Source organism: Nannospalax galili, unplaced genomic scaffold (assembly GCF_000622305.1).
Source record: "Nannospalax galili isolate Female #2095 unplaced genomic scaffold, S.galili_v1.0 scaffold52, whole genome shotgun sequence".
NCBI lineage: Eukaryota > Metazoa > Chordata > Mammalia > Rodentia > Spalacidae > Nannospalax > Nannospalax galili.
Genome location: NW_008334003.1, coordinates 6,627,030 through 6,641,878, shown reverse-complemented (window position 1 = coordinate 6,641,878; position 14,849 = coordinate 6,627,030). Strand labels below are relative to the sequence as shown.

At 39.5% G+C, this 14,849-nt stretch overlaps 1 protein-coding gene across 3 annotated transcripts in view; it reads left to right on the top strand.

The window, feature by feature from the left end:
- The window catches only part of Plaa (phospholipase A2 activating protein), a 62,045-nt gene that overhangs the window by 41,798 nt on the left and 5,398 nt on the right, over positions 1 to 14,849 (top strand). For 2 of the 3 annotated variants that reach the window (XM_008828950.2, XM_008828952.3), the window contains 6 exons: positions 281 to 450; positions 3,530 to 3,687; positions 4,568 to 4,787; positions 7,849 to 7,917; positions 12,137 to 12,205; positions 13,441 to 13,542. In XM_008828950.2, the coding sequence (XP_008827172.1) occupies positions 281 to 450; positions 3,530 to 3,687; positions 4,568 to 4,787; positions 7,849 to 7,917; positions 12,137 to 12,205; positions 13,441 to 13,542 (788 nt within the window). The remainder of the gene's footprint in view (positions 1 to 280; positions 451 to 3,529; positions 3,688 to 4,567; positions 4,788 to 7,848; positions 7,918 to 12,136; positions 12,206 to 13,440; positions 13,543 to 14,849) is intronic. The other variant, XM_008828951.3, reaches the window with a different exon arrangement.

Here is a 14,849-nt window from a genome sequence, read left to right as displayed (position 1 = left end):
GATGTAACTCAGTGGTAGAGAACTAGTATAGCGCAAGACTCTTGTGGGTTCAGTCACTGGCTTTTTTTTTAAAAAATGTATTTCATCCTTTGGCAGTAACTTCTTTAAATAGCTGAAATAACAAAGAAATCTATGTTACAGTTAGCACACTGCTCTGCTCAACAGTACATAGTGATATTTTCCATAGTCGGGAATACAGGTTAGTTTTGCTTTATTCACTGGTGAGTATGCTAATACACTGTGGCAATGACTTTTAAGAACAGTTTGCTTTTCCTTATAGTGATGGTGTTATTAGGGTATTTACAGAATCAGAGGATCGGACAGCAAGTCCCGAGGAAATCAAGGCTTTTGAAAAAGAGCTCTCTCAGGCAACTATTGATTCCAAAACTGGTGATTTAGGGGACATTAATGCTGAGCAGCTTCCTGGGAGAGAACATCTGAATGAACCGGGTAAATATTACAGTGTACCCGTAGTTTAAAGTGCTATCCGTATTTGACTTTTGGAATATTAAGGGTAGTAACAAGTGTTTGGCCAGTATTTCATTGTTCTTCTTAATGTCATATGCTAATATTTGAGAATTCTATCACACAGAACTGATATGAGAAGCCCTGTTCTTCTTACCTGTTGTACAGCTGAACATTGAAGTATCCATTAACAGGAATTTTTTTCTTTTTCATAAATCTCCCAATACTTTTAAAAAATTTTTATTTTATGTGTATGAATGTATATTATTTTATGTGTATGAATGTATATGAGTGCACCCGTGTCATGCAATGCCACGGAGGTCAGAAGAGGGCTTCGGATTCCCCTGGAACTGGAGTTAAGGACCATTTGTAGCCACCATGTGGGTTCTGGGACTCAAACTTGGGTCCTCTACAAGGGCAGTCAGTGCTCTTAACCACTGAGCCATCTCTCCAGCCCCAAATCTCCCAATACTTAGCTCAGAAATAGATGTTCAAGAGTCAATCTTTGGTTCATTGGTTTCTATGAAGGAGGTTATAAAGTCTAAGCATAAAAATGAGGTTAAATAATAAAGCATTATCTACATAACGAATTGGGAATCCTATTAATTTAAATCAGAGGACAAAAGTCATCTCAAATGAAATAGTCTGTGACAGAACCCTGACCCATTATAGCAGTGCTCCCTGGCTCACGGTCCCTGGGAGTTCTAAGATCATTCAAGGTATTCATGAGATCAAAGCTAATCTTATGGTTCTAGATACTTGGTTTTTGTTTGTTTGTTTGTTTGTTTCTATCAGTGAAAGCTTGCATTTCTGCAAAAAGTGGACACAAATCAAGGTAGTAGCCCAAACTGTTGTAGTAGCTACTTTGTTTCCTGAGGTGCAGTGGTAGTATTGGGAGGAATGATCACATACATACACACACACACACACACACACACACACACACACACACACGTGTATATATACCCTAAAACATAGCCTTAGGGTGACACTGTTTTGCTTCTATTACATCTTGATCCTTTAGTTCACATTTTTAAAAGATCTGGATGACAGAATGTAAAGTATACATAAAATACACCACAATACTGTGTCCAATCTCAGGAAAAGAGTTGTGTAGTTATTTAAGTTGTACCCTAAAATATCCATTTTTTTCATGGAATGTCATTTGAAAGAATAACTGAGTATGGCTGTTAAGGCTGGGGTATATGGAAGACATCTTTTGTGTGTATTGAGAATTTTGCTTTTTTATTTTAATAGCAGTGGGACTTTTCATGGAGAATTTTAAAATCTTTTATTTATTGAAAATTTTATACATTTATATAAATGTATGTCCATCATATCCATCCACCACTACCCCACTAGTGCTCCCCACCCCACTTCCTTCCCAACCTCAGGTACTTTTGGTATTGTTATTGAGTTCATTTAGTGCTGCTCAGATGCTAATGGATATGAGGCAGGCAGCCTACCAGTGACTTTCCCTCCCTCAGCTGTTACTGACTGCATATAGCTCCTGTGCGGAGGTTGGGCCTTCAGGGCCCCCAGCCATGCTGGAAGATTGATTGTCTTGATCATGGCAGGCAGCCACAGCTGCTGTGAGTTGATGGGTGTAATAACCATGTCATGCCCAGAAGCCAGCATTTCACAGCTCCTTTCCCTGTCTGTCAGCTCTTATACTCTTTCTACTTCTCTTCTGGGATTTCCTTGAGCCTTGGATGGGTGGAGGGGCTGAGCACTCACAGTTACTTATAATCGGCACTTTGAGTTATAAGTCTCTGTATTAGTTCTTACCCACTTTATAAAAAGAAGATTCTCTGACCAAACTTGAGACCAATACAAACCTATTAGCATAAACATGTATATTTCGAGAGCAGCCTCACAGCCTATTTAGCAAAATAGATTCCCTCCTAGGGCCTATGACCTCTCTAATCATGAACTTTTGACCAAGTTTACAGAAGCAGGCATGAAATCCCTCCTGTGGAGAAGGCCTCATATCAGATCAGAAAGGAAGAAGTTTGCTTGAGCCTAAGAGTTGGAAGCACTGGTCTGTGCAACAAAGCAAGATCTTGTCTCAAAATAATAATAAATAAGTGATATGCAGAGGAGCTGGCTAATCTTTCTATTGTCTGTATGACATGTGTCATAAGCAGATTGAATAGCTAGTATAGGACTTTTAGCATTGTACTTTAGAGAAAGAGGCTAAAGTGGGATGATGAAGAAACTAGAGAAGGGTCAGTGGAAAGGCCAGAGAATTGGGTGGAAGCACTTTTCTCTGTCCTCATACAGCATACCAAAGATTCAGGCTTTTCCTGAGAGTGAAATGAGAAGCCATTGAATAGTTTTATGCAGAAGAGTTTCAAGTCTTACACCTTTGAAATAATTCCTGTGGTTGTTTATTTGAAGATAGCCCTATGAAGGTTCAGAAGCAGGAGTAGAGACTGTTCTGTCTGTTCAACTGAGACATGGTACCTTGGGGTTATGATGGAGGTAATGAGAAGATGCAGCTTTCTAGATATTTCTGAAAGAATGAGCTGGTAGATTGGCTGTGGAACTGAGAGACCTGTCACTCTTTTGCTTTTTGGCTTGAGCCACTGGAAGAATGACAATCTAGTTTACTAAAATGAAATATATTAACAGGACACACTTGGCAGTAAATTTGCCCCCCTGAAGCCCTCTTCTGACCTCCACGGCATTGCACAACAAGGGTGCACTCACATGCATGCAGGCATTACACTCATTCATATAAAATAAAAATAATAAATAAGGGGCTGGAGAGATGGCTCAGTGGTTAAGAACACTGGCTGTTCTTGCAGAAGACTCGGGTTGGAATCCCAGCACCCACATGGCTAACAACTGTCTGTAACTCCAGTTCCAGGGGATCGGACAGCCTCTTCTGACCTCCGCAGGCATTGCATGACACAGGTGCACTTACCTTCATGCAGGCAATACACACATATACACATAAAATGAAAATAATAAATAAAATATTTTTAAAAATTTTCTATCTAAATGTTTTTAAATTTTACTCTGCCCTTCTACCTTTGATTCTTAAAATTTTTGTTTCAAGGTACTAGAGAAGGACAGACTCGTCTAATCAGAGATGGAGAGAGAGTTGAAGCCTATCAGTGGAGTGTTAGTGAAGGGAAGTGGATAAAAATTGGTGATGTTGTTGGCTCATCTGGTGCTAATCAGCAAACATCTGGAAAAGTTTTATATGAAGGGAAAGTATGTCTAATTCTGCTTTCTGTTATTATTATTATTATTATTATTATTATTATTATTTTAAACTACTCAGCAAATTAAAGATTTTCCATTCTCCATGCTAATAAAATGTTCTTTGGTATTTTGACATTTTAAAAATACATTAAAGCCGGGCGTGGTGGCGCACGATCATAATCCCAGCACTTGGGAGGCAGAGGCAGGCAGATAGATCTCTGTGAGTTCAAGGCCAGCCTGGTCTGCATAGTGAATTCCAGGACAACTGGGGCTACAGGGAGACTCTGCCTCAAAAAAAAAAAAAACCATTATTGTGAGAAGATTATCTTTTTTCCACTCTTAAAATAGATTTCAAATATATATACATTTTGGGGGTATATAGTTTTTCCATGTAGAGAGCTACATGTGATAAATTAGCCATTATCTGTCTTTTAGAATTTCCCATTCAAAACTGTTCCCAGCCTGTTTTGATTAGGAGTTTTTGTCATCTTTCATGTAATGCTTAATGCCTGGCTCTGTTTAATTTGACAAGACATGAGGGACACTGCAGGGCTGTGCTTATAATACTGGTATGTCTTGGTGAGTAGGGCACCCTAACAGCTGATAATTGTGGCCTTGAGATCAACTATTTGGAAACCTTCCTTTAGACTAGAATTAGTAAGTAATTGTAATTTATCTCTTATCTCAGTCATCACCTACCCTACCCCAATAATACTAATTTTGTAATACATACTCTTTATCTACCAAAAAGAAGCTTCTACCATTGTATTGTAGAGAATGCTGAAGTATTAAAATTGTAAAATAAACATTACATGATATCTGTACTAAATATATTTTCAACATATACAAACAGGTAAATTAGTTTATCTTTTGTTTTATATTCTCGTAGGAATTTGATTATGTTTTCTCCATTGAAGTCAATGAAGGTGGACCATCATATAAATTACCATATAATGTCAGTGAGGATCCCTGGCTAGCTGCATACAACTTCTTGCAGAAGAATGACTTGAATCCCATGTTTTTGGATCAGGTGGCTAAATTTATTATTGATAACACAAAAGGTCAAATTTTGGGACTTGGAAACACAAGTTTTTCAGATCCATTTACAGGTGAGTTCAGACTGGTATTAAATCTCATGTACTAACATTAGTATTATGGTTTGGTTTTTTTTTTTTTTTTTTTTTGGTCTTTTTGAGACAGGGTCTCCTTGTACGCCCAGCTGTCCTGGAACTCACTAGTATTATGTTTTTTTGTTGTCATGGTTTGGTTTGGTTTGGTTTGTTTTAGTACTGGGGATTTTATCCAATGTCTATGCCCAAGCACATATTCTTGTCACTGAACTATAACCCTTGTTGATTTTTCTAGTCTTTTAAATGGTTATGGTTTGCTGTTTTTAAACAAAAACTAAGATCAACAGGGGATTTACTAGTGGCAAATTATACAGTGAGTCTATATTTTATAGAAACAATTATAACATTTTATCTTTTCAAAACTGTGTCTTCAGCCAGGTGTGGTAGCACACACCTTTAATCCCAGCACTCAGAGGCAGAGGCAGGCAGATCTCTGTGAGCTTGAGGCCAGTCAAGACTACATAGTGAGACTTTGTCTCAGAAACCAAAAAACAAAAAAATACATCTATCTTCATGGGGCTGGAGAGATGACTCAGCGTTTAGTGCTTGCCACTCTTACCGAGAACCTAAGTTTGGTTCCTGTAAACTAAATAAAATTAAGATGCTTTGATTCAATAATTTGAAATAAATGGAAACGTACTTTTACTTATTTATTGGCAATAGGCATCGAATCCAAGGCCTTGTGTGTGCTGTATTGTCCCGTCACCGAGCTACACTCCCAGTCTCTAGTTTCCATGTGTTTTGTAAAGAAATTTTATGTCTGTCTGTCTGTCTGTCTGTCTGTCTGTCTGTCTGTCTATCTATCTATCTATCTATCTATCTATCTATCTATCTATCTATCTATCTATGTGTCTCTGGACATGTGTGTGCCACGGCATATATGAAGGTCACAGAACAACTTGCAAGTTCTGTCCTACTATGATGGTCTCCAGCATCAAATTCCGGTCATCAACAGATGCTTTTAACCCACTGAGCCATCTAAACAGCCCTGGCCTCTTTTTGTTTGTTTAATACATATTATACACCAACTCTAGAACAGAATTGTGTGTGATTTGCATTTGATGTGTTCATTTTAAGATGTCTGTAATATGACATGCTATCACTAATAAAATATTAATGGGGTTAGGAAGTAATATTAGTATGTAAATTAAAATCCAAGCAGTTAAGTTCTGGATCCAGAAAATCGAGGTACAAAGGAAATGGGATGTCTTCTCTTCTTGTAAGACTTCCTCTAAATACAATTTTGAAATAGCTACGTTACAGTTAGTGTGTGTGTGTGTGTGTGTGTGTGTGTGTGTCTCCCCTGTGTCTGCTGAAGTACGTCTGCAGTCCCCGTGTTTTCGTGTGCTAGTAGTGGTTTTTTTTTTTTGCCTTTGTTTTATAAAAATCCCATCTCTTTGGGGACTGGAGAGAGAACACAGCAACTAAAAAAGAGAACTTGCTGGTCTTGCATCAGGTCCAGGTTCAATTCCCAACACTCAGAAGGCATGGTTCACAGCTGTTTGAAACTCCAGTTCCAGGGAATCTGATGCCTTCTGCTTTTGTGGGCACCATGCACATACATAGTACATATTACATACACGGAAACACTCACATATGTACATAAAATAAATCTTTAAAAACCATTGCAAGGGCTGGAGAGCTGGCTCGGCAGTTAAAGGCTTAAGCTCATATCCAAAAACTGCTAAAAGTAAAAAATGATGTTGAAATAAACCAAATTTAAAACAAAAACCCCTCCAAACCCCATATGCTCTCCCCTCTGATTCATATGTAGATCTGCTCTTCTTTCCTTAGATTCTACATATTCCCAAATTGTCTCTTCTAACAGAAGATTCCATTGCCCATTTACATAATAAAACTAGGGGCTGGAGAGATGGCTCAGTGGTTAAGAGCACTGGCTGTTCTTGCAGAGGACCTGGGTTCGATTCCCAGAACCCACATGGTGGCTAATGACTGTAACTCAAATTCCAGGGGAATCCAATGCCCTCTTCTGATATCCACAGGTATTACATGACGTGGGTACACTACATGCAGGTAATATACTTAAACACATAAAATTTAAAAATAATAAAAAAAAAGGTTTTTAAAACATAATAGAACTAATCCACCCTGCTCACTAACAGTCAAAATGGTCTGACTAATTCAGGATTATGAACAACTTAACCCTGCACACATGCGGCATCCAGCACAAGGATGGAGAGACTCGTGCTTCGTTCCCTGTATGCTCGGTTGACATTTCAGGCCACAGGAAGAGCAAAGGGGAGCACATTGCTCTTCTATAAAATGCTGTTTCAACATAAAACACAGATATTAAAGCAGTTGGCTATGTCTGCACGATTAGCAATTGCTTGGCATATTTTATTCTTTTAAGACTTTGTAAGTATCCCTACATATTTGTGTGTGTGAATGTGATTTTTTTTCCTCCTAAAGGCACTAAAAAATCCCCACATGTCCATATACCACACTTGTGAGCACGTAAATGAAAGTCTTCTTCCCTTGTTGCTTTCATCCCCTATGTAATTCTTTCTTCACATAGATTGTAAGCTTCAGTGCTTACAATCACTTTTGTTCCCTACTGGATTCTCAGCACTGAATGTGCTGTTTGACTTAAGAGTTAATGAATTCAGGGCTTTTCCAAAAGATTAACACTTAAAGCCTGTGGTTTTTATAGAAACAGCAACCAAAGGAATTCTACTGAATTTGTGTAGGAACAAGGATAAAGATTGGTTATATCTGTATATCATTTAGGTCAGAGATTGCCTACAGTTCTCTTTATACGGAATTCATTTGTTTCCATATATATGTACTGGGGCTAAGATAAAAAGGCATTAAGAGTTAAGAAACTTCACTTGGAGAACCACTGAAATTTCAGTTTCTTCCCAGCAATAAGACATTTGACCATAATTTCTGTCATTCTGTCATGTGACAGTTTTGCTCTTGTGCCTTTCCCCAAGCTTAGGTTCTTTTAAAACTAGGACAGTGCTGTTTAAAGTCAACAGCTTTGATCCACTTCAACTTTGTCATTGCTTTTCATGCGCAGGTGGTGGTCGGTATGTTCCAGGCTCTTCAGGGTCTTCCAGCACAGTGCAGGCAGCAGACCCTTTCACAGGTGGGATGCAGCATCCATTAGTGTAATCATTGCTAAACACATAACATCTTGTATTATATGGCTTTACATTGGGGGATTTACATTGGATTATCCAGTAGTGGATAGTTCCCTTATCTGTATTCTCAATTTCGTTATCTGTTTATTTACTTATTTATTGAGACAGGGTCTCCCTGTAGCCTCAGCTGAACTGGAACTCTATATAGACAGGCTGGCCTTCATTTCACAGAAATCCACCATCCTCTGCCTCCCAAGTGCTGGGATAAAAGACGTGCACCATCATGCCCAGCAAATTTTGATAGATCTTTTAGCTTCTAATTTTTGTTCTTTCCTGGAATGCTTTTGTAGATTTTCTCATGATTTTAAGTAGCATATTATCAGAACTCATCATTTTCTGTAATAGTTCTTCCCACTGAGAGAATAGAGTACCTAAAAAATAAAGTTTTTAGTGTCAGCCAGGCCTGAGTTCAAAACCTAGCTGTACTGCTGACTTGCTGTGAGAAATTGACAACTTTTTTAGCCTTTCTGGGCCTATTTTTATTAAATCTGTCAAATTAGATAATAGGAGAATCTGCCAACCAAGACCCAGCACCCATGCTGACATTGGCAAGATGTGCCAGTCACAAACAGGGAAGAAGCCTCATGAGTTCCTGGTGTTTGGCGGAGCAGCACAATCCAGTAGTCTGCCTAGCCTAGGCATATTTTGATTTAGCATGGAAGGAGGCATTCTGCCCAGCTATCCAGGATGACTGTTCCTGACCCCAAGTTATTAATGGCCTTCTTGAAGCCTTGAAGTATCATTATAGCTCTTCAGAGTGAATTTGTTGCCTGAGATATGCAAGCTTCAGTGTCACCACTATTGGCAAAAAATAGCAGATTGGGGATTGAGCCTTAATGCTGCTGAAGAAGGCTCTATTTTCAGAGTGTCTCAATATGAGAAGGAAAGGAAGCAAGCAAGTAAGCAGGCAGGCCGGGTGTGGTGGGCCACGCCTTTAATCCCAGCGCTCTGGAGGCAGAGGCAGGCAGATCTCTGTGAGACAGACCAGCCTGCTCTACATAGCAAGTTCCAGGCTACTGTCTCAAGAAGTACTGTTGTTGGATCTTGAGGCAGAATACCTAGACATGCAGTTTGGAAGACATCCATGACTGTTATGGAATCCAGAGGTCTTCCTGACTCAGTACTGTGAGCTGTGATATGACAGCCCACATCCCTCTCTCAGCTGACCATTGTTGCAGCACAACTGTAGGTCCATGCCATGAGACTTTGAATGGCTGTCCATGAGATCCTTTCTTCAGTGAATGAGTTAGACACCCAAATGCAAGTGGTTGCTCCTTGTAAATTGACAGTCAGTATAATAAAATGGCCAACTTGCAAGATAAATGCTTTGGCAGTACACTGGCTGTTAATTGTTTGAGGATGTGCTTTGATTTCAAATGGCAAGAAAGATCTGGAGTCTAAAATGGTGACTTTCTTCTACCAGTAGTCCAGGAACAGTGATGCCCTGAAATGTATTCCAGCAGAGTTCCAAGATCTTTTCATAGCACTTTTATTTTTCTCAAAGAAAAAAACATATCAACCTAAACCAGTACGAATAGAATCAAGAGCTTCTAGAACTGTCATTGCAGCAGGTCTCACTGGTGCACAGTGTCAGTGACTTAGAACATGCCTTGAACATGTACACATGCAAAATAGCCTACCAAGCATCAGGGAGAATTAGGATATCGCTAGGATCACTGGACTGCACTTGTATAAAGAACAGATAATGAATCGTATATGGTGGTACTCAGGAGACTGAGGCAGAAGAATCATGAGTTGAGGCCAGCCTGAGTAACACAGTAAGAATATCTTGTCTTAAGAAACAAAAAGAGGGGCTGGAGAGATGGCTCAGCAGTTAAGAGCACTGACTGCTCTTGCAAAGGACCCGGGTTTGTTTCCCAGCACCCACATGGCAGCTATGAACTGTCCTTAACTCCAGTTCCAGGGGAATCTGAAGCCCTCTTATGAATTCTGCAGCATTGCACAACACGGGTGCACTCACATACATGCAGGCAATACACTCATATACATATGTATTAGTCACTTTTCTGTTGCTGTGATAGGAACACTGACCAAAGCAATTTATAGAAGGAAGAATTTATTTGAGCTTACAGTTCCAGGGGAGTTACAGTCTGTCATGGCAGGGAAGCACGGTGGCTGGAAGTGGCTGGAGCAGGAGCAGCAGAAGCTAAGCTCTCACATCACACAGGCACAGGAAGCAAGAACCTGATGATTGGAGATCTGGCAAGGTTTAAGAACTCTAAGCCCACACCCAGGATAGCCACACCTTCTAAAACCTCCCAGAACAGGTTTGTCCCCATCATCTGGGGACAAAATGTCCAAACACTTGGAGCCTATGGGGGACATTTTCATTCAAACCACCACAACATAAAATAAAAATAATCAATAAAATATTAAGAAAGAAAGAACAGCCGGATGTGATGGCATACACCTTTAATTCTCAACACTAGGTAGGCAGAGGTAGGCAGAGCTCTGAGTTTGAGGCCAGTCTGGTCTACTGTTAGGCCATGATTAAATGTTAGCTGTTATTACTGTTCTCCCAGCCTTACCAATGGCATTGAGAACAACGGATTTTCCTATCTGGCTTACAACTAAAGGTCAGTCTTCATTTGTTTTTATTTTCTTTATTCATTTGTGCAGTACTCAGACTTTTAATGTTCATTAGAGAGATCTGGGAAGTTTGTTTAAATTATGTATTTCAGTGTTTTATCTTCACTGTTGGGGAGGTTAAAAAAGAAATGCTTGTGCCATGATCCTTCACCAGACACTTTTGATTAAATGGTCTGGGTGCTCTAAGATTTTGCTTTGTTTTGTTTTGTTTTGAGTCAGAGTCTCCCTGTAGCTCCAGCTGGCCTAGAACTCACTATGTAGATCAGACTGGCCTTGAACTCACAGCAATCGGCCTGCCCTTGCCTCCTGAGTGCTGGGATTAAAGATGTGCACCACCACTCCCGGCTTTTTTTTTTTTTTTTTTTTTGTCTTTTTGACACAGGGTCTCCCTGTAGCCTCAGCTGTCCTATGTAGACTAGGCTGGCCTTGAACTCACAAAGATCCGCCTGCCTTTGCTTCCCAAGTGCTGGGATTAAAGGCGTGCACCACCATGCCCAGCCTCAGTCCTGACTTTTAAGATAAAATTTTTTTAAGTTTCTTGTTTTTTAAATATTATTTTATGTGTATGAGTATATTGCCTGCATGTAGATAGGTATACCCATGTCATGCAGTGCCCACAAAAGTCAGAAGAGGGTATTACGTCTCCTGGAACTGGAGTTACAGATGGTTGTTAGCTGCCATGTGGATACTGGGAATCAATCCTGGGTCCTCTGCAATGGCAGCCAGTGCTCTTAACCACTGACCCATCTCTCCAGCCACAAGTTTCCTATTTGTAAAGTGGAGTCAATTTAGACTAGACTCTTCCTCTTAGTAGCTTAATGCCTTGGGCAGATTATTCAACATTTGTCTCATAAAATTTGTTAATTATAATGGTATTTATTAGTTTAATAACTATGTTACATAGCTGTATGCTGGTTTGCATACAGTTGTAGTCTACAAATCCGCTTATTCTGTCATTTTCATTATTAACCTTTTTTGAATACTTTTGTTTGATTAGTTCACCTTTTCTATGTATGTTACCTTGGTTGTGCCATAAGGATTATGTGTAAACTTAGAACAGAGCAACTCAATCTTCCTTCTTCCCTCAGAAGCCAACAGAGGGCTCTAAACATCTCGAAATTCTGCTTGTTCTCTACATATACTTATTTTTCATCTTTCTATTGTCAATAAGACAGTCACAAGTGCAATCTGAAATGTGACTGGGCTGTTGTCAGAGCATCCCAAACTCTCTCTTAAGCCTTTGTTATGTACTAGTAGCTAATCCTGCCCTTTTACTTAGAAAAGGGGGTTCACATTTCAGTTTGGAAACCACTTTTTCCTCTTTAATCCACTTTTGTTGTAGTTCACTAATTTCTGTAAGTATAATGTGAAAGGCCTCTAATGTTTATTCTTGTCACTTATTTTTTAGCCTAACATGTAGTGAGCACTTACTATATGCAGCAAACTTTGAAGCATTTTTCTGAATTTATAGCACATTTATTATGTGTGTAAGAAAGTGATTTAGCTTTGTGATCTGTAGCTCCTTTGCTTACTAAGAGTGTTACTGCCTTTTAGGTGCTGGTCGTTATGTGCCAGGTTCTGCAGGGATGGGCACTACCATGGCTGGAGTGGATCCATTTACAGGTAGATACTTTCCTTTTCCATGTAGATTTTTAAAAATTCATTGAAACTGTGTGGCTCAGTGATAGAGCTCTTGCCTAGCAAGCATAATACCCTGGGCTTGATCTCCAGGACTTCAAAACATTTTTTTTAAAAATTTTACTATTTTTATTTTATGTGTATGCGTGTATTGCCTGCATGTAGGTAAGTGCACCCATGACGTGCAGTCCCCACGGAGGTCAGAAGAGGCTGTGGGATCTCCTGGGACTGGAGTTACAGACAGTTGTTAGCTGCCATGTGGGTGCTGGGATTCGAACCTGGGTCTTCTGAAAGAACTAGTGTTCTTAACCGCTGAGCCATCTCTCTAAGCCCCCAAAACATTTTAATTGAGGTCATTTTAATTTGAAGTCATTTTATTCCACTGAATATTGCTGAATGTTCATCTTGTGCCTGTTTTGTTCATCATCACATACTGAGTTTGATTAACCTGTAGGATTTATAAAGATGTCATAGAAAATGACAAGGCCTACTATATCATGTGGAATGAGCAATGAAGGACACAAGGGCGTGAAATACTATCAGATGGGAGTGAAGTCTCATAGTTGTTTGTACTCTTTGACTTTCTGAAAATATTTTAGGGTTGAATCTTTTAAAAATATTTTATTTGTTATTTTTATATATGTATTGCCTGCATGTATGTAAGCACAACCATGTCATGCAGTGTCCACGGAGGTTAGAAGAGGGCATTAGATCCCCTGAAATTGGAGTTACAGATGGTTGATAGCTGCCATGTGAGTGCTAGAAATCGAGCCCGGGTCTTCTGCAGGAACAGCTAGTGCTCTTAACCACAGAGCCATCTCTCCAGCCCCTTTAGATTGAATCTTAAGGACAAGAAATAGAAAGTCTGAGATGGAAAGAGCCTTCTCTAAGTTGTAGTTTTCATTTCCTAAAGCATTAAGCAGTATGCAGAGGTTTGTGGATGAGACGCCTTGCGTGCTGTTGTCACCCTGGATCTCTGTGAGATTGAGGCCAGCCTGGTCTATTTAGTAAGTTCCAAGCAGGCTGGGGCTAGGGAGACCCTGTCAAAAAACAAACAAACAAAAAAGTTTGTGGAGGTTTTCTGTAGCTGGCTGCTTGTTTTTATTGCATGCACTGAGTAGTTACATATCTCAATAATTACGAAAACATAGTCATATACCTAGGAAGTCTCCTTTTTAAGTATGCCTTAGGATTTTCATGATTGTCTCTTCTGTAAATAGGGAGTAGTGCCTACCGATCAGCTGCATCCAAAATCGTGAATATTTATTTCCCCAAAAAAGAGGCTCTCACTTTTGACCAAGCAAACCCTACACAAATATTAGGTAAGTCTATGTTAATGAAGTTTTTTGTATAATCACAACTGTTGGAGATGCTCAAGATTTTCCTCAGGACATGTGCCAGGAATTGGGTACTCAAATGAAGAGACTTCTAGTGTCTAATATATGTGTGTGTTGTGAATTATTAGGTTACTACCAAATACTATATGTAACATATAATATTACTTACATAACATGGCTTTTAGTGTCTTATTACTGACCTGTGCTGATTACAATATACAGTCTGTTAACGCCCTCTAATACTTTGTGGGATACTTTGTGCAAATAAATATAGGATAAATATTTTAGCGTGACAGTAATAGAAAACACCTATTTGGGGAAAATGTCGGTTCTACATACAAATTCTCAATGAATGAAAATGAAAAGTGGGGAAAAAAATCAATCTGCAAATCATTTGAAAAATAAATATCCTCTTTTGTTTGTTATTTTACAACAGACTCTTACTATGTAGCTCAAGCTAGTCCCTAACTCATGATCGTTCTGCCTCAGTCTCCTGAGGGCTAGAATTACAGCCATTACCACATCCCACTTTAAAGTTCTTATCTTTAAAAAGTTAATGCGTTATAGAGGGGGCCAGTAAGATGGCTCAGTAGGTAGAAGTACTTACCGCCAAGCCTGAGGACCTGAGTTCCATTCCTGGAACCCACATGGTGGAAGGAAAAGAACTGATTCCAAAGGGTTGTCCTCCGACCTCCACACCTGTGCCATGGTGTACACGAGTCCTCCCCACTCCCATCTCCCACACGCACACATGCACGGCACACAAATATATAACATAGTTTTAAAAATTACCATCCTACCTGGGCGAGGTGGTGCACGCCTTTAATCCCACCACTCTGGAGGCAGAGGCAGGCGGATCTCTGTGAGTTCAAGGCCAGCCTGGTCTACATAGTGAGTTCCAGGGCAGCTGGGGCTACAGGGAGACCCTGTCTTAAAAAGACCAAAAAAAAAAAATTACTGCCCTGTAGAAATAATAATAGAAGTCCAGTGTAAGTCGCTCATATAATTGAAACTACTGCCTGCTTTTACAAATCCCCTAGTCTGGAGATATGCTGGTTAACAAGGTTGAAACGTCTTTTCTTAGAGCAGAACTTTGAGTAGTATGGTTTATTCTTCACAAAGTCAATAGTTGTTTATCCACCAATTCATTGTGAACCTTGCAACTTGCATATGGAAATCCTAAAGCTTTTAAAATGATTAATAAAAGTAGGTATTACAGGTATTTAGTACTCTTTTGTTTTTTTTCAATGAACCGGATGTGGTGGCATATACTCAAATTTAGGAGGTTAAGC